General features: G+C 35.7%; 3 protein-coding genes across 4 annotated transcripts in view; 2 read left to right on the top strand and 1 right to left on the bottom strand.

The window, feature by feature from the left end:
- LOC142226142 (uncharacterized) overlaps positions 1 to 6,585 on the top strand; it is a 96,895-nt gene extending 90,310 nt beyond the window's left edge. For both annotated transcript variants that reach the window (XM_075296035.1, XM_075296036.1), the window contains one exon: positions 4,656 to 6,585. In XM_075296035.1, coding sequence (XP_075152150.1) covers positions 4,656 to 5,785 — 1,130 coding nt within the window. In that variant the 3' untranslated portion in view covers positions 5,786 to 6,585. The remainder of the gene's footprint in view (positions 1 to 4,655) is intronic.
- Positions 6,586 to 8,437: 1,852 nt separating this feature from the next.
- Rat1 (5'-3' exoribonuclease 2 Rat1) lies at positions 8,438 to 13,165 on the bottom strand. Its single transcript, XM_075296033.1, has 2 exons — positions 10,406 to 13,165; positions 8,438 to 9,677 (listed from the first exon to the last, which is right to left on the bottom strand). Exons 1-2 carry the CDS (start codon positions 12,990 to 12,992, stop codon positions 9,355 to 9,357), a joined length of 2,910 nt encoding a protein of 969 aa, XP_075152148.1. The 5' UTR covers positions 12,993 to 13,165; the 3' UTR covers positions 8,438 to 9,354.
- A 2,695-nt stretch (positions 13,166 to 15,860) lies between these two features.
- Positions 15,861 to 16,498, top strand: CSN8 (COP9 signalosome subunit 8). The gene has a single exon (XM_075296032.1). It carries the CDS (start codon positions 15,920 to 15,922, stop codon positions 16,466 to 16,468), a length of 549 nt encoding a protein of 182 aa, XP_075152147.1. The 5' UTR covers positions 15,861 to 15,919; the 3' UTR covers positions 16,469 to 16,498.
- Positions 16,499 to 19,172: the final 2,674 nt, after the last annotated feature.

Raw genomic sequence — 19,172 nt, 5'->3', positions numbered from 1 at the left:
TTTCTGATTTAAATCAATATATTTGATTAATTGGCGCCTAGTCGGCAGAAGGAGTCCACATATTCGACGTCGCGACTCTGCGGCTTTATTCTCTGATATGAAGTATATGTTAAATAAAAAAGGCAAAATAAATACCTATATCAGAGAATGTAGCCGCCGAGTCGCGCCACCAATTTTAGTCGCCGCCGACCATTTTCTGGCAGTCGACGCCGCCGCCGAATAAGTCGACTCATCTCGATTACAATTTTGCCGTCAATTAATCAAAAATATCGGTTTAAATCAGAAAAATGTATTATTAATTGTCGTATTTTTTGCTTTGCTCCACAAGCAATCAAGATTTCAAGATGCTACAATAATTTTGCACAAATTTAGCTCAGAAAATTTGAATGAAATGTAAATTTTATTGTAAGTTGTACAAATAATCTAATTACCATTCGAATAACTTCAAATTGATTTTATAATGGATAATTGTCCGCCGCCGAATAGACATATTTATAATGGCTTAGTTGTCAAGCCGCCGCCGCCGGAGACAAAAATTTAGTGTCAACCGCCGCCGATAAAAATGGGCCGGCTTCATTCTCTGACCTATATAAGCGTCTTTAGTTCTTAAGCAGTCTATAAATAATTATGAACCGATATGATCCAATTTCCGCATGGTAATTAGAAGGCTAAATTTCAAGCGGGTCAGATGAAATTTGTTCCTTCATGAGTCTTCCGAAAGTAAATCCTGGGGTCGGTTTATATTGGAGCTATATATAATTATGGACCGATATGGAAAAATGTTTGCACTGTTGTTAGAGGGCATATATTCATATCACGGATCGGATGTAATTTGCTATTCCATGAGGCTCCGTAAGTCAAATTTTGGCATCGGTTTATACGGGGACACATTGCCAATATCATCGGACCTAGGTTAGGTATAGTGGCAGTCCGATATATCAGGCTCACTTAGACTATTCAGTTCATTGGGATACCACAGTGGTGAACTTCTCCCTTATCACTGGGTGCTGCCCGATGACAAGGGACCTCCTTTTTATAGCGAGTCCGAACGGCGTTCCACATTGCAGTGAAACCACTTAGAGAAGCTTTGAAACACTCAGAAATGTCACCAGTATCGGACCTACATCAATAACAACAAATATTTATACCAAGATTCAATTCCATAGCTAGAAGTTAGCGTAATTTATACATACGGACGGAGGACATCGCTTGATCAACTCAGAATAGATATATATTTTATGGGGTCTGAGAACAATATTTAGATGTGTTACAAACGGAATGGCAAGTTAGTATACCCCCCTTCATATGGAAGCCGACTCATTTTGTCGGCTGATACTCAACTTTCCTTTATTACTGGATGACGGACTCGTTTATCCAGGACATGTCCAAAAATGTCCTGCTCTGCCATCAGCTGCTGTTTTTAATGTATGAAGTGTCCAACTAAAGGGTGATACGGTCAAAATTTGGTCAATATAAACTTGACGTATTTCTTTCAATTTTGCATTTAAAAAACCTGAACACCCCTCATTTTGAAGGTGTGTGTGTAGAATGTTGCTCCTATTTTGATTTTGGAATTCACTCTTCAGTTGTCAAAATGCCGTCCAAGCAAGAAGAGCAGCGTATCAAAATTTTGCTCGCGCATCGCGAAAATCCGAGCTATTCGCACGCAAAGCTGGCAAAATCGCTAAAGTTGCCAAATCAACCGTTACAAATGTAATTAAAGTGTTTGGGGAACGTTTGTCGACAGCCAGGAAGTCTGGATCGGGGGGAAATCGAAAACCGGAAGCCGCTGAGACAACAAAGAAAGTTGCCGGTAGTTTCAAGCGAAACCCTAACCTCTCTCTCCGAGATGCCGCAAATAAGCTGGGTGTATCGTCTACAACCGTGCATCGAGCCAAAAAACGAGCCGGACTATCGACTTACAAGAAGGTAGTGACTCCAAATCGCGATGATAAAATACGACGGCCAAAGCGCGATCCCGGAGGCTGTACACGACGATGCTGACGAAGTTTGACTGCGTGGTAATGGACGACGAAACCTACGTCAAAGCCGACTACAAGCAGCTTCCGGCACAGGAGTTTTATACGGCAAAAGGAAGGGGAAAGGTAGCAGATATTTTCAAGCACAAAAACTGTCAAGGTTCGCAAAGAAATATCTAGTTTGGCAAGCCATCTGTACCTGTGGCTTGAAAAGCAGCATTTTCATAGCTTCCGGGACTGTCAACCAAGAAATTTACGTGAAAGAGTGTTTCAAAAAACGTCTGCTGCCTTTCCTAAAGAAACACGGTTGTTCCGTACTGTTTTGGCCGGATTTGGCATCTGGCCATTACGGTAAAAAGGCCATGGAGTGGTACGCCGCCAACAACGTGCAGGTGGTTCCCAAGGACAAGAACCCTCCCAACACGCCAGAGCTCCGCCCAATTGAGAAATACTGGGCTATTGTCAAGCGGAACCTAAAGAAGACCAAAAAAACTGCTAAGGACGAGCAGCAGTTCAAGGCAAACTGGCTTTCTGCGGCGAAAAAGGTGGACAAGGTGGCTGTACAAAATCTAATGGCAGGTGTCAGGCGTGAGGCCCGGCAATTCGGATTTGGAAAAGCGAAAGCCTAACTGAATATTTTTCCTGAATTTTATACTAATTGAACTTGAAAAAGAAATTTAATTTGATTTTTTAAATAAACGATTTCACCGATTTACACGCGTTTTCCCTTGACCAAATTTTGACCGTATCACCCTTTATCATAACATGAAAGAAAAAATGTTAAGGTCAACTTGACTTTAATAATTTAGAAAAAATCTTTAAATTTAATGAAATTGTCTTTAAATTTGTTGTATTTTTGCATCTTGACTACAAAGCAAAAAATCGTTCAAATATAGGACATGTTTTTCAACACTTTATTTTAAAGACGTTTATTACTTGAAACACAGCATAATTTTTACTAGAAGTCGAGTCTTAATTTGGAAAAAAAAGTCGTCGTTAACTTGTTTTTAAAGGACTTTGATAGCATATGAAGAAAAAAAAGCTGAAAAAGCGAAAAATTAAAATTTTCTTCCTAGAAGCAAGTACACAAAACCGGATTTTAAAAGAGAATTGTGTCTTAAAAGTATCCTTACTTGTATTCTCCGCTTCTTTGGCTCGGAATCAATACCAAATTTTTTAAAGTAAAGGCAAAATCTTTGGAACCGGGTATGCTTTTTTTCAGTGTGGAAGTGCTTTTAAAGTTGTACCTTTAAAACAAATCCCAATTTTTTTTGCTGAGAAAAGTGTGGAACTACTTTTAGTTGCTTTATTATATATTATTTTGATGTCTATTTTTGTATTCTTTTTTATGAAATAAAACAATAATTGAACCTATAAGTTCAGTCTATAAATTTTTAGCTAGGGGGGGCTATAGCCCCCCTAGGGAAATTGTCTAGCTACGCTAATGCTTAATCGGCGGCAACGCCGACTGGCCAAAATTGTAGCCTCTCTGGTGAGGCTATATTTCACGAAATATCATATTTCTAACGCCATCCAGCGGAAACCGATCGGTTCAAAAAATAATAGATTTTTATACTACACGTAATATATATATAAACAAAAATAAAGAGAGTCTAAAGACGGCATTTTTTCAATAAAGGCTTGGCCATGAAATTATTTGACCCAAAATTTAATTAATCTTTCTTTTATTTAAGGCCATTAAAGTTTTTATTGGATATTTTTTCGAATTCAAATAAGATTTCAAGATCTGAAAATCATATTGGTTTTTCAGTGCGCTTGTTACAATGTTTTATGATTGAACTTGCCAAATTATAACCTTCTGCTGAACAAACCTGGAATCGCGTATCGATTCTAATAGTTATCACTAGACCAAGGAATCTCATGCAAATGCATGTTTTTACCGGTGATCCTAAAACAGACACGGTTAAGTTATCTTTGCGAATCGTGGAATTTGCTGATTGATTTTTGTGCAGAACAATTATGGGTTTTTATGCGAAGTAATAAAAAAATTAGAAGGACGAAATTCTTTCTTTAAGAAAATAAATGATGTAAAAGGCTTAATTTGCCAAAATTTAAACAATATTTTCTTAAAAAATAAAAGTTTCCATGAAATGAAGAAAATATCAGGAATATTGGGTTTTGGTGAAAATTGTTCTCACACCAATTACACAATAAAAGAAATGTGTGCACCTGTAGTGTCACAATGGACTGCATAGTCCAAGTTTTTCTTCATTTTTTTAAATAAAAACCGAAATCAATTCAGGTGATACTTAAAACGATAATTTCCGCCTTATAAGCAACCCACGTAAAATTCATTGCTTCTGGGCCAGTTTAGCACCACTTCCGGATCCTATTTTGCTGGGTAGTTCTTTGTATGATGAATTTTCTTAGTTCATATGCCCGTTCATGTGGATGGCACTACATACTTGTTATGTTATCTCAAATTTGAATCTGGCCACAGTGTCGGTGATAAACTCATTGCCTACCTGGTGTAACTTCCATATATCATATATTGGACTCTATATCCGATGATTTATATTTAGTTTTGACAGTGTCTTAATTATTGAACTGATTTCTCCTTTAATGTCTTCAAAAAAACATCACTTTTCAAGTGTTGCACAATTTTCTAAAGTGTATACTTCATTTATCGAAATCATATGCTTTTGTTTTTCACAGCTCCTGAAAAATTTTACCTTCCCTTGGATCCATCCAATGATGATAATGATATACTCGATGATAATGACGAAGCCCTACCACCCTCGGTGATAATGACTATTAAAGGAGGAGCTGGCTCTTCTGGAATTTTAAATATTAAAAATAATGAAGATAAACAACAACAATCGCCACCACAACAACAACAACAACAGCAACAAGCATTGACAGCAGCAAAGGCTGTCGCCCCCGCACCAGCTAATATAGCTAAAAGTACACCGACAACAAAAAAAGTGCCAAAAGTACAAACCGATCCTACACAAGGCATACCCACGCAGCAAATATACGAACCCGGACATATGAATGAAGAAATCGATATTGAGCAAATATGCCCCAACAAGGGTAATAAACTGAAACTCTTAATTCTCATAACTTCAGCACAAACGCATACCGAGGCTAGATTGGCCATACGACAAACCTGGGGTCATTTTGGTACACGCCGAGACGTTTCCACCGCTTTTGTATTAGGTCGAACCACAAATGCCACCATCAGCGAGGCCTTAACCCAAGAGAATATGATCTATGGTGATTTGATAAGAGGCCATTTTATTGATTCATATAATAATCTAACACTAAAGACACTCTCATCATTGGAATGGGTGGACCAACATTGTCCCAAAACGAAATATATCCTAAAAACTGACGACGATATGTTCATCAATGTACCCAAGCTATTACAGTTTCTCGATGCCCATTCAAAGGACAAACGGGTAATCTATGGACGTTTGGCTAAAAAATGGAAGCCCATACGAAATAAGAAATCCAAATACTATATATCGACGGGACAATTCAATGCAGCCGTCTTTCCGCCATTCACAACGGGTCCAGCCTATGTCTTGACCAGTGACATTGTACATGAACTGTATCAGAAATCTTTGGAACAGGTCTATCTAAAATTGGAAGATGTCTTTACCACCGGTATTGTGGCCCAGCTATTGGGTATTAAGAGGGTACATGTGAATGAATTCCTAAATCGTCGCATTGCCTTCAATCCCTGCAATATAAGAAAATCAATATCAGTGCATATGATAAAAGCAAACGAACAATTTGATTTGTGGAAGAAACTGCTGGATCAGACCACAAAATGTAAATAGTATTTTACTGTTAGGCTCTTTTAAGAGAGCCACAGACAAATAACAAAACAACTCCTCGCCCCTATTTCCTTTACATCCAATCAATAAATAAAATAGTTAACTAACTAAATACAATACATAACTCATTATAAATAATTTTAAGTTTTATGAAAACACAAACACATAGAGATATAAAGACAAACGGACGGATGGACACACGGACGAATGAAGGGACATAAAGTCCAATAATGATCGCTTACTTTAACTTAGTTAATTTTTTTCTAAATTACTCATAAATGTGTATATTTTTTAAGCCATTTAATGTAATATTGGTAGACTTATATATAAATATTAAAATAAAAACACAAAACATATACCTATAATAATTATAAAAAAAATGTATGTACATCTATAGAAAACTATCCCAGGAATACAAACAAAATTTTAGTTGTCAATTTTCTTAATACTTTATTTTTAATTTTATGACAATGCTAGACATTAGGTCTTAGCATTAAAAAAAAAAACAATTTTTTTTTTATTTAAAGCTACAACGAATCTGATATAAAAAAGCTGAGATTAGAGATAATGAGATTTGAAATTAAAAACTTTTGTTTTTTTCTTAATTTATGTATATCTTCTAAAACCCTTGTACTAATTTGAATTATTTATGAAATTTGAATTATTTATTATGTGGAAAGGATCTATAATATTTTCTCTTTATTGTAAGATGTAGCCGAAATACAGAAATCTCCCAAATATGCATTCTAATGAGTTTTGTTTTTTGTAATTTAACAAAATATATTTGTGATGTGAAATATCAATCAGTTCAACACGTTTTTTATTTTGGTATATGGGTAAGAGTTGTCAATTCGACATAAAAAATTCATGACTCATTAAAAACTTACGTGAAATGTAATTCGTGTCAGAAGTTAATTACGTGACCAGATATATGAAAAGAAATGGGTTGTTACATGAACTTCTTCAGGGATTTGTTTTTTTCAGATCGGTGAGAAATCCGCAGATAATTATACCACGAATAAATTGTTCCCTTTTTGAGAGGGGATTTATTGTTACTACTGCTAGGGTTTGGAACAATCTTCCTGTAGCAGTAAGGGATTTTGGGTTTCCTGAGAATCAATTTACGAACTTGCTACTGACTAGTTTGAATGAATATATTTAATGTTGGCTGTTATTTACCAATGCTAGGTGTTAGTTTACTTTTATTTATATAAGTTTTCTATGTGACTTTGGCCAAAGTGAGGAGTGGAGTGGTAGGCATTGATAACTTTACAATTACTATTAATGTATTACTATTTTTAAGAACAATACGATTTATTGGCCAGGAAGGCTTACTGTATTGTTAAATAAATGAAATGAAATATATTTCACACGTGAGTAGTTCATGCAAAACAGATGTTGCAGTCATGGACACAATTTAAATAACGTTGTGCATCAAACGTTATCGGTTTTTTGCTCAAAACATGCAGTGTTGCTGACACGAGGTGTTATCAACTTAACACTGTTCGATCTGCCAAACTAAAAACCAAGACAGCTAATTGTTCTCATTATAAAGTTAGGTTAAAGTGGCAGCCCGATTAAGTTTCAAACTCAGACTATTCAGTCCATTGTGATAAGGTTAGGTTAGGTTAAAGGTTTCATTATGTTAGTTGTGTTCCTTTACCTACTACTAGTTGCTACTTTTTCTAGTTTTTACTAGAAACCGTTCCTCAACCCAAAAAAAAAGCAAAAGTAGTAAACAAGGTCAAAATACTCCTCTCTTTTAATATATGTTTATAAAAGTTACTCGACATGACAAAAATAATTGTTGAATTTATAAATTTTACAACTCACAGTGGTTCCAAATCCTTTTTTTTTTTTGGAAATAATTCTGCAACTTTTGAATGGGTAAAGATATTAACATAATTTTGTGTGAAAGTTGAAGTGTTTCCTCTAAGATTATGCGTCGCTAGTGGGTCCACAGACTTGCCTATGAAATTTTGTTTTATATGCCTAAATTTGCTTGATAGAACTCAAGGGGATGAAATACAAGGGAACGAAACTGTGATGTAAAACTGCGTCAGTAGGTGGCAGACATAAGGAAAGATTCTCCAATATCAAGCAGTTTTTGTCGACGTTTATCTGAAATATCATACAAGAAAGTAAACAAGTTGTTTAAACAAATACAAGAGAACGAAATTATGAAGCGAAAGTTCTCTGTCGGCTTTACGAAACTTAAGGAAAATATGATTTAGAAACTACTTTGTAATAACAAATATTCTTTTTTATAAATTTTGTATTCTATTATATTTTTTGGCAGACAATTTGAATTTATACTAAATACTATGCCTTTATAACCAAATTATCAAAACAGCGCTTCGACCGCAACGACGTTAATACCAAACGCTCCAGGGATTGTGCGACATCTATACGGTTGACATACGTTTTCTTTGCAAAAGAGACTTTTTCGTCCTCTTGTATTTCCTCCTCTCTGGTGTGGACAGTATTTTTGGGCATATAAGGTCGACTTTGAACGTTCGTTTTTTTCTTCTTTATTTATAAGCTTATTCTTTATAAAGTCTACGTTTCTTTAAAAAAAAGGGCTATGCGAGTTACGAATATATATTTTCCTAACAATATATTTGCCTGGATTACGAACATAAAAACAATAAGGAATTCAATTTGCTTTTCTCTTGTTCTCTTTATTAAAAACGATTGATGTTTAGATTACAAAAACACAGCTTCATAAAGATGGATGTAAACTAGGCTCTGACTAACAAGAATGTAAATCGAGCCTTTAATTGTAGTTTTTTTTTAGTTTCGTTTTGTCCAATACATTTGTAAATTTTATTTATTGGTTTATAAACTAGAGCTTAATCTAATCTTAAATTAAAAAAGTATGCCATCATAGGGTGTGTCATTCTACATACATACATTTCATACGATTAATATCGTAACCTTTTTTTCTATATTGATAATAAGTGCAGTTTCAGGACTTACACTTAGAATTATTATCCATTCTTAATACTTCTAAAACTATCTGAATATAGTAAGGATTTGATTTCTAATGCAGATGATAATTACCAATACAATGATGTCAACACAATTGGAAATATAGGTATTTTTCAAATGTTTATAATTAGACTAATATTCTATATTTTTATAGAATAAAATATCTATGTTAGTTTGCGTCCCATAAATGCTTAATAAATTGTTATGAATATGGGTATAAAAGTATCACAACTTTCACATTATCATTAAGAAAATTATAAAATTCAAAAAAGATCACTCCATACCAACGAAACAGATATAATTCTCTAACTCGATAAGAGATATTGCTTGTCTATTTCATTTGACATATTTGTGAAATTCTTATGTAACTCAAATGGAAAATTTGGACTACAACTCCACTTAGTATTCTATTGTACTAGGGTCATAAGAAATTAATCGCAATTCAATAAATATATATATGCCCAATATAAAATCTATAGAAATTTCATCTACCAACAAATTGCACGTATCATTTTGTTTTGTATGAAAATTAGACAATTGTGAAGTATAAGAGATGGATGTATCATTATTGAATTATCTTTTCAATATCTTCGATGGTTGTTATTACCACCACCACCACCACCTCCTCTAGACCAATTACCGCCATTGTTTTTGTATTGATTATTTTGTGGAAAACTGGAGTTGTTCGGTCTACGATTGGGTTGTTGTTGATAGTTACGGTTTTGGTAAGATGATGAAGCGTAACCACCTTGTTGATTTTGTGAGAAACGTCCTTGGGATTGCTGTTGACTCTGATTTGTAGAGCCATAGCGTCCACCCCCTCCTCCAGGTTGATTGTATGGATGGAATCGCTGTGCTCCGCTATTGGTTCCTGCTCCTCTGCCGCCACCACCAAAGCCGCCACCTTTTGTGAAAAAAGAGAATATTGACAAATTAATGAAAATTTTTAATATACGGACAAAGTCGCGTGAAATAATAAACAATTCAATAATAAGGGCGTCTAAGCATTATGCAAATATGATCATAAAGTTATTAAAAATGTTTATTTTTCTTAGTTGATCTTTGGAATTTTACGATTTAAGTATCTCATCCCTGACACTTAAATCTCTATGGAATTGTCTGTTGTTGTAACTATGGGTTAAAACAACAACTACAAAGCAGTGGTTTCAATTTCTTGTCAAAGAGAGGCCGATCTGCTCTTTTAATAACAAGGCTTCAGATAACATTAGCTATGTTTGTAATTTAGGTTTAGAATAGATCAGTTTGTATCTCCGCTAAGATAAGGATAAATTCACGGGCATAAATAATTTATTTCATTTCTCATAAGAAATACTTCTAAGTCCATCGACAGTCGCAATTGTTGTGTTCACAAGCAAACTCTTATTTCAGGTAATGAACTGTTATTATAGATATTAGGAATTATAATGGCTTGGTTTCGTTGCAATCCCTCTAATTCCCCCATCGGGCAGTTTCTATTCCAACAGTTTCTATTTCTCTTGGAATATGTAAGGTAGCACCTGGTCTTAACTTCTAGTTTCGATATTGAAACTTTCGCGTGATTGTTTCTTGGGTGAATATTTAAATTGTACTTTTCAAAGTTTTTTTTTAAGCAATATATACTAGCATACATACCTCCTCTACCTCCTCGACCACCGTAGCTGCCTCCACCACCGTTGCCACCACGATTATTGTAGTTATTATTATTATTGCCATAGTTAAAGCCTTGGGCATTGTATTGGTTATTATAGCCACCTTGCTGTCCCATTGAGTTATTCAACATACGATGGCCACCCTGTGTAACATAGGCTTGTGGTAAATTGTTGTTAAAACCAATTCGTGGTTTATAGTTCGAGTCACGTTTTTCGGGAGCTAACACAACAGGAGGATCAATTGCATTATTCAACCTTACAGCAGGGAATATGAAATCATCGTCGTATTCAGGATCTCTGAAGCGCACAGTTACGACCTCATTATCTGTAATATCGTACAAGCCCATGATGGGGGAGTGAAGAGTTCCATTTACAGGTATATTTTCATCGGCAAACAAAATGGTTCCGAGCATTCCATCCATTAGTACCTTAATTTCAGGTGTTTTTTCAAAAGCATTTGTTGTATAGTATTGATTGAAAGCTTTGAAGAACTCATTGCCTCGGCTTATGTACAGCTTACAATCTCCCCGTTGGTTGCGTTTAATTTCCTGCTCGGTTAACATCCCATAATAAGGTTTAAGTGCCTTGAATAATCGATTTTCGTCTACAAAGGGAAGGAGGGCAACACCTTGCCACGCGTATTTTTTACCATTTAAATCGATTTTAAAATCTTCTGGATAAAAATCAATTATGTCCGAGTGGGGATCGTGCATAAGGGTGGCCCAAGGTTTCGGCACATGACTACTACTAGCCGCTGGGAATACACCCATAAGTTGTTCCAAGGGATTGAATGGCTTGGAACCTTTGGGAAAACTGGTAGACAAACCAGATATGTTTACAAAATCTGAAGCAAACGGAGCATAGTGGTATGGAAAATACCAGTCCCACGAGGCACAACCCTGATAGTAGTATTTGAGGACCCAGCATAGGCCACGGACATACTGTAGTGCCACAGAATAACGAAAGTCGAGATTTTCCTGTCCAACATCAAACTTTGATTCGTAATAACGATCCTTGAATCCATCTTCCCACAAACGGACTTCATCATTAGCATGTTCCTCTTCATCGTCGTCCTCATCTAAACCTGCCTGGGCTGCAGTTCTCTTTTGCACCGGATGTTGGTTTCTTTGGTCCGAACCAGACTGAGACGCTTGTGTGTTTCGTAAGTTGGCAGCATTTTGTTTATAGTTATCTATTATGGGCAAGGGATTGGCGTTTCCTCTGCCCAAAGGCGTCAACTTAAATGAACCAGATTGCTCCATAACATTTGCATTATATGCATTTGCCTCCCGACGGCGTTTGGCTTTCTCACGTTGTCTAAACTGAACTTCGCGGCGTTGGCGATCCTTGAATATGTGATCCTCTACATTACCCAAATCGGTTAGAATCAATTGCACCCTATCCAAGTTTACTTCACCAGAATTCGTGAGATAACCGCCGGTGCGATAAACGCATTTCTTGTATAGCTCTACCAAACGATCAACAGCACCCTCTCTAATCTCCAAAGAAGGAAGATGAGGCAAGAAATCATTACCCACGAAGAAGCACATGAAAACCCAGTCATCTAAGACTCTTTCAAATTCATATTTGAAGGGCAAATTGGGCATTTCCAAACACTTCTTCAAATATTCCCTCAGAACACTGAGACGTACAAATATAAATCGTACTTCTGCTCCAATCGGTACGTCGGGTTTAAAACTGGAGACATCCTGCATACCCTCCGGAGTAAGACCTGTGCATTTGTCCATCTCATGTCCAAATTGGCTGCAAATGTCACAAGGTTTCGGCTTATTAGGTAAGAATTCTTCTCGAATAATGGTAAAATTAGGCTCATGAGTTGCCAGTCCCAACATAATTAAATCGGCATCGGCACCACATAAAACATGTTGAGTGTTAGGATCGTGATCGGGTTGGGATCTTTGTTTTCTTATATAGTCCATAATTTTATGTTCACCCTCTCCAGGTACGTTGGCATCCGATAAAATAACTTTGATGTCCCTCCATGCCGGGTTGTTGTTCAAACGATCATGCACATAATAGTGCAAACATTGAGATAAACGTTCCATGAATGGCGTGCCAGGAGTAATGCAATTTGAATCGAAATGTTCTCCCTTCTCCTTCTCCGGTGGTAAAACGCAGCCCTTTGCCAATAGCTCACTTCGAATTCTTTCCATTTCAAGGCGCTTTTCTACCGACTCCTTTGCTGCCCGGAAACGCCGGGATCGTTGTTGATTCATTTTAGCTCTCGGTGCCACACCATCAATAGCCATGTAAAGAATCTTCCTAGGCCTTACAATGTTCATGAGTCTATCAATGCAATCAAAAATGGCCACCATCATTTCATCTTCATTTTTAGGAGCAGGTTTATCTTCAGGATGTGTGCAGGGATGGATGATACCATTCATATCCAAATATAAGTTATCAAATTCAATTCCATTTGGATTTGGCAGTGTACAGTCAGGGTAGATATTTTTTCCTGTTTCTGTGTCGACTTCTTTATTCTCAACGCACTCAATGATTACACTGGGATACTTTCGGCTAAGCCATCTGAAGAATGCTGGTACTCCCATAGTGGAGGGAGATATTTGTATACAACAAAATGAAAATACAGACAGTACAGTTTATGAAAAACTGTAATAAATCCTAGATTTAAACGTGCTGTACGTATCGTATTTATTTTTCTTGTTGGCCTATCAAAAATAACAATATGCGGCTATGAAAAACGCGTGTGAATTGAAACTACAGAGGACGTGGAAAATCATGTTCGCCGTTCTTGCTCTAAATACGACTCTTCGACGATACAGTATTGCCAAAGCCTGTTCAGAAAAAGTACTCGAAAAAATTACACCAAAAATCTTTTAATTTATTTAAATACAGGCGATTTTAATCAGTTGATCACGACATAATTTAACAACACATTAGTACCTTAAGGTGGGTACTATGTTCGGTTTTCGAGTTGAAAATCACTTTATTTTCGCAATTACTTTTCCTGAAATAATCAAAATTATAAATGAAAACAGACATATTCCTGTAAAGCCTTGCCGAAATCTAGAGGAACAAGAAACTGCACATCAATTGAGTTAATCTATCTGCTTTATATTGAACTATGTACGTTTGTTGTTTTTGTTTTTTTTACCTTTTTGTTTATTACCTTCTGTTTTCTTTTTGTAAATTCAAGCTCGAGGTCAGAGTTTTATTTTCTGTTTCATTTTTATACTTCGATATTTCGATCTCCTTCGGAAATCATCGACGGGAATAAATTAAATACATAAAATTAAAACCTGTGTCACTGGTGTTGTCCTCTCATTTCTGTTGCTGTTACCACACAGCAACAGAAAATAAAACTCTGACCTCGAGCTTCAATTCACAAAAAGAAAACAGAAGGTAGATTGAACTATTTTAATAAAGTAACCGCAAAAATTTCAACGCGAAAAGCGAACATAGTACTTACCTTTATGCGCCTTGCAGACGTATAAGTTTATCTGGACGATAGTGGTGGTGTTGAACATATCCCATATATTGGTCACATTGTAAGTTAAGTCCGATGGCATAATCGATACCGCTGCATGTTTATGGGATCGATAACACATTTACCGTTTTTTAGTCATCAACGAATTGTATCGATTGGACACACTGTAAGATTCTTTACAAACGCAGACATTCCGTCCGGAAAAACTTATAGTCTGTAGAGGTAAGTACTATGTAAGCTTTTCGCGTTGAAATTTTCGCGGTTACTTTATTAGAACAGCTCAATACAAAGCAGATAAGTTGACTCAATTGATGCGCAGTTTCTTGTTCCTCTAGATTTCGACAAGACGTTACAGGAATAAGTTTGTTATCAATTATAATTTTGATTATTTAAAGAAAAGTAATCGCGAAAATAAAGTGGTTTTCAACTCGAAAACCGAACATAGTACCCACCTTAAGAAGCATTAAGGTGGGTACTATATTCATTTTTTTTTTTCGAAACGATACTAGAAGTGGAAATATATAAAGGGTGATTCTTTTGAGGTTAGGATTTTCATGCATTAGTATTTGACAGATCACGTGGGATTTCAGACATGGTGTCAAAGAGAAAGATGCTCAGTATGCTTTGACATTTCATCATGAATAGACGAACGATCTGCCACAACGTCGAATTTTCAGTGAATGGGCCCTAGAAAAGTTGGCAGAAAATCCGCTTTTTTATCGACAAATTTTGTTCAGCGATGAGGCTCATTTCTGGTTGAATGGCTACGTAAATAAGCATAATTGCCGCATTTGGAGTGAAGAGCAACCAGAAGCCGTTCAAGAACTGCCCATGCATCCCGAAAAATGCACTGTTTGGTGTGGTTTGTACGCTTGTGGAATCATTGGACCGTATTTTTTCAAAGATGCTGTTGGACGCAACGTTACGGTGAATGGCGATCGCTATCGTTCGATGCTAACAAACTTTTTGTTGCCAAAAATGGAAGAACTGAACTTGGTTGACATGTGGTTTCAACAAGATGGCGCTACATGCCACACAGCTCGCGATTCTATGGCCATTTTGAGGGAAAACTTCGGAGAACAAATCATCTCAAGAAATGGACCGGTAAGTTGGCCACCAAGATCATGCGATTTGACGCCTTTAGACTATTTTTTGTGGGGCTACGTCAAGTCTAAAGTCTACAGAAATAAGCCAGCAAATATTCCAGCTTTGGAAGACAACATTTCCGAAGAAATTCGGGCTATTCCGGCCGAAATGCTCGAAAAAGTTGCCCAAAATTGGACTTTCCGAATGGACCACCTAAGACGCAGCCGCGGTCAACATTTAAATGAAATTATCTTCAAAAAGTAAATGTCATGGACCAATCTAACGTTTCAAATAAAGAACCGATGAGATTTTGCAAATTTTATGCGTTTTTTTTTAAAAAAAAGTTATCAAGCTCTTAACAAATCACCCTTTATATATGACGACGACCATGGTTTGAAAAGATCCAGTTCATTAATTGCAACACTTCTAAATTCGTTCATTCAAAAAAAGTAACCGCGAAAACAAGATGGGTTTCGACGCGGAATCCGAACATAGTTCTCACATGTTATCATTATTTTTGTTAACTGGAAATGTAACAGCTTTCCGTTGCGAAAATCGAACATACCTTCATTTCATTATTTAAAATGTATAAAGTGATTTCATAGATATATGATTATAACTTCATGAGGAATGATCCAAAGCAACAATTGAAAAACTATATTAACGCGAACTTAATACCCTCCTTTATGCAAATTTGAAATTAGAAATATTTTTGAATTCGTTTTTCTTTAGATTAACAAAATTGTAGGTATAGATTAACATAAAAAATATTTGATTTTCATCTGTGAAACACAAACATAGTACTAGCCCTAAACGGTCCAATGTGGAAACACTGACATCTACGGTGTCACTTTTGAGAACTGTTTGTGACGCCGTCAAATAGCTCATTTAACCGGTTATAAAGTTACCCTGGCTATGGGTTGCGCAAAGTCTTAATTGTTTATGGAAAATATGGTGAACTACGAGAATATCGTATTGGAGCTGGAGCAGGAGGAACTGGGAGAACAATTTCCAGACACTAACTTGTACATAAAGTTATTTGCTTGCTATTTAGTGCAAAATAAACTATATGACGCAAAATTTCTATGGAAACGTATTCCACAAGAGCTCAAAGCCGAAAATGAGGACCTCAATGAAATGCACCAACTATTACGGGCACTTATAAGCAACAATATTTTAGACTTTCTGAAGCACATCAAAAGAGAATGGCCGGAACAAATAAAAAGTATTATGGATGACTTACTAAGATCTGCTCAAGGAAATGTTCTTAGAACTGTTGAAAATGCATATTCTTCTATCGCGCGAGAAAATCTCATTGAAGCAATCGATGTCTATCAAAACCATCTCAAGGAATCTTCATCCAGCAGCATTGATGATAATCAGATGAGTAGTTCCCAGGGACAGTCTTGCAAAAATGCAAATAAGGCGGCTGTTAGCTCCGAACACCAATTATCTCGGTTAACTGGGTTTGTCTCGTTTTTAGAAAATTAATTTGTGAAATAAAGTTTGAAATTAAAAATATTTTATAAATTATTCTTCATTTATATATGAAACATGTCCAAGGGAACAACTGTATAAAAGAAGTTTGACCCTGGAAAATAGCACTTTTCTACTTTCAAATTATGCTAACATCCGCAATATCCTCTTAATTCATGTTATTTTAGTTTGGTTATAAAGGGTGATTTGTTAAGAGCTGGATAACTTTTTTTAAAAAAAAACGCATAAAATTTGCAAAATCTCATCGGTTCTTTATTTGAAACGTTAGATTGGTCCATGACATTTACTTTTTGAAGATAATTTCATTTAAATGTTGACCGCGGCTGCGTCTTAGGTGGTCCATTCGGAAAGTCCAATTTTGGGCAACTTTTTCGAGCATTTCGGCCGGAATAGCCCGAATTTCTTCGGAAATGTTGTCTTCCAAAGCTGGAATAGTTGCTGGCTTATTTCTGTAGACTTCTAAAGGCGTCAAATCGCATGATCTTGGTGGCCAACTTACCGGTCCATTTCTTGAGATGAATTGTTCTCCGAAGTTTTCCCTCAAAATGGCCATAGAATCGCGAGCTGTGTGGCATGTAGCGCCATCTTGTTGAAACCACATGTCAACCAAGTTCAGTTCTTCCATTTTTGGCAACAAAAAGTTTGTTAGCATCGAACGATAGCGATCGCCATTCACCGTAACGTTGCGTCCAACAGCATCTTTGAAAAAATACGGTCCAATGATTCCACCAGCGTACAAACCACACCACACAGTGCATTTTTCGGGATGCATGGGCAGTTCTTGAACGGCTTCTGGTTGCTCTTCACTCCAAATGCGGCAATTTTGCTTATTTACGTAGCCATTCAACCAGAAATGAGCCTCATCGCTGAACAAAATTTGTCGATAAAAAAGCGGATTTTCTGCCACTGATTTTGGTAATAAAATTCAATGATTTGCAAGCGTTGCTCGTTAGTAAGTCTATTCATGATGAAATGTCAAAGCATACTGAGCATCTTTCTCTTTGACACCATGTCTGAAATCCTACGTGATCTGTCAAATACTAATGCATGAAAATCCTAACCTCAAAAGAATCACCCTTTACATCCGCCTCCATAGGTTTGATTGTTAGACCTTGTAAAGATCGGAAAGTTTACCATGTATGACATATACGTTTGGGAATCGATGCAAAAACCACAGTGTTAGCTCGATTTATGCAAAGACAATAAACTCTAGGAAGATAGGAAAGTGGCTACTGAGGAGATAAAACCATTTACCGCGTTGGTTTCATACTCGAACCAAAAGCGTATACGACATGTATTGACATAGCATTAAAATGCAAATAAAAAGAAATTAGTGCACGAAATAAATTTTCTTAAACGGGAAAATGTATTTTTTTGTTGCCTAAAATTTAACATTGTTTCATTAAGAAAATTAAGTTTTTCATTAAATAAATAAAAACCAAAAACAAAGAAAAAAATACAAACATTAATGGAACTAACATGGTATGACGCAAGCTAATTTCCTATCTTCCTCAAGTTTATTATCTTTGGGTTTATGCACGAAAGACCACTACTATATTCGATCTCCTAGTTGAAAATTACTTTACGGTTATTATTTCCGTGAATTGTCGGTACTATGTTTGGTTTTTCTCGGTTACTTTTTCTAAAGTAATCAGAATTATAAATGAAAACAAACATATTCCAGTTAAATCTTGATGAAAAAGAAAGTAGTTGATTGATACAATAACCGCGAAAATTTCAAGAAACAGAATAAAGTAACGATTTTAACTCTTGAAAAAATTCCGATAAGAGAGATCATTAGAGCATCAATTGAGTAAAATAATTTTTTTGTTTCCGCGTTAAGTCTAGTACTAAGATCACGTTTTCGCACGAAAATCTATTATACTCCATATAAAAAACAGCGCGGAATAAATGCGAAATCTTTGTTTTGAGCATAAATGTTTGAAAATTTTCTAACACATATTTATATAATCTTGGATTTTTCGCACGAAGAAATAGGCAGGCATATTATTTTGCATAAATAAGTTAACATCCCTGCGTTTGAGACCCTATTTACAGAGATAAGCTGAGTACTATGTTCAGTTTTCAAGCTGAAAACCAGCTTGTTTTCACGGTTACTTTTTTTAATTAACTAATTTAGAAATATAAAATTACTTGCAATCAATTCCTTGGATCTTTTCCATCCATTATTTGGCAAGACTTGATCAAAATATAATCGTCATCATAAATATACTTGTACTTTTAATTTTGTGTTTTGGTGAAAAAATCGAACATAGTACTCACCTATAGATGAAGATATTCGTTTTTCGTAGAAACGAACTTAATTCATTCATTTTATGTGCGTTATATTATGATAAATAACCAAAAAATTAAACGCAAAAGTCGAATTCTAATCATAATTTTTGACAAATACATTTCTTAATTTAATTGTTTTATGAAACTTAATGAAGTAAATACTTTGGTTCAGCAGTATTTTAATTGTTGGATTTTTCGCTTTGATATTTTCACATGAAAAGGCCGGTATGCACCTCTAGCGAAATTTTCGGTAGCAAAAATTTATTTAAGCCTACAACAAAAAAACAGGGCTGTGTACACAAATTTTAAACCAGCTAATCGCTTTTAAAAATTGTTAATATATGTTCCAAATATTCCTCAAATAAATTGTTTATTCCCTGCCAACATTTTTTGAATTTGGGGG

The sequence above is a fragment of the Haematobia irritans genome, chromosome 2 (genome assembly GCF_050003625.1).
Source record: "Haematobia irritans isolate KBUSLIRL chromosome 2, ASM5000362v1, whole genome shotgun sequence".
NCBI classification, from domain to species: Eukaryota; Metazoa; Arthropoda; class Insecta; order Diptera; family Muscidae; genus Haematobia; species Haematobia irritans.
Note: the sequence above shows the minus strand (reverse complement) of the source record. Positions and strands in the feature narration are given on the sequence as shown.

Excerpts from the sequence above, each read along its gene's own strand:
- Rat1 (XM_075296033.1), bottom strand. The coding sequence starts at position 12,992 with ATGGGAGTACCAGCATTCTTCAGATGGCTTAGCCGAAAGTATCCCAGT. Across the intron at positions 9,678-10,405 it reads TGGTCGAGGAGGTAGAGGAG|GTGGCGGCTTTGGTGGTGGC; the intron begins GTATGTATGCTA and ends TTTTCACAAAAG.
- CSN8 (XM_075296032.1), top strand. The coding sequence starts at position 15,920 with ATGGAAAATATGGTGAACTACGAGAATATCGTATTGGAGCTGGAGCAG.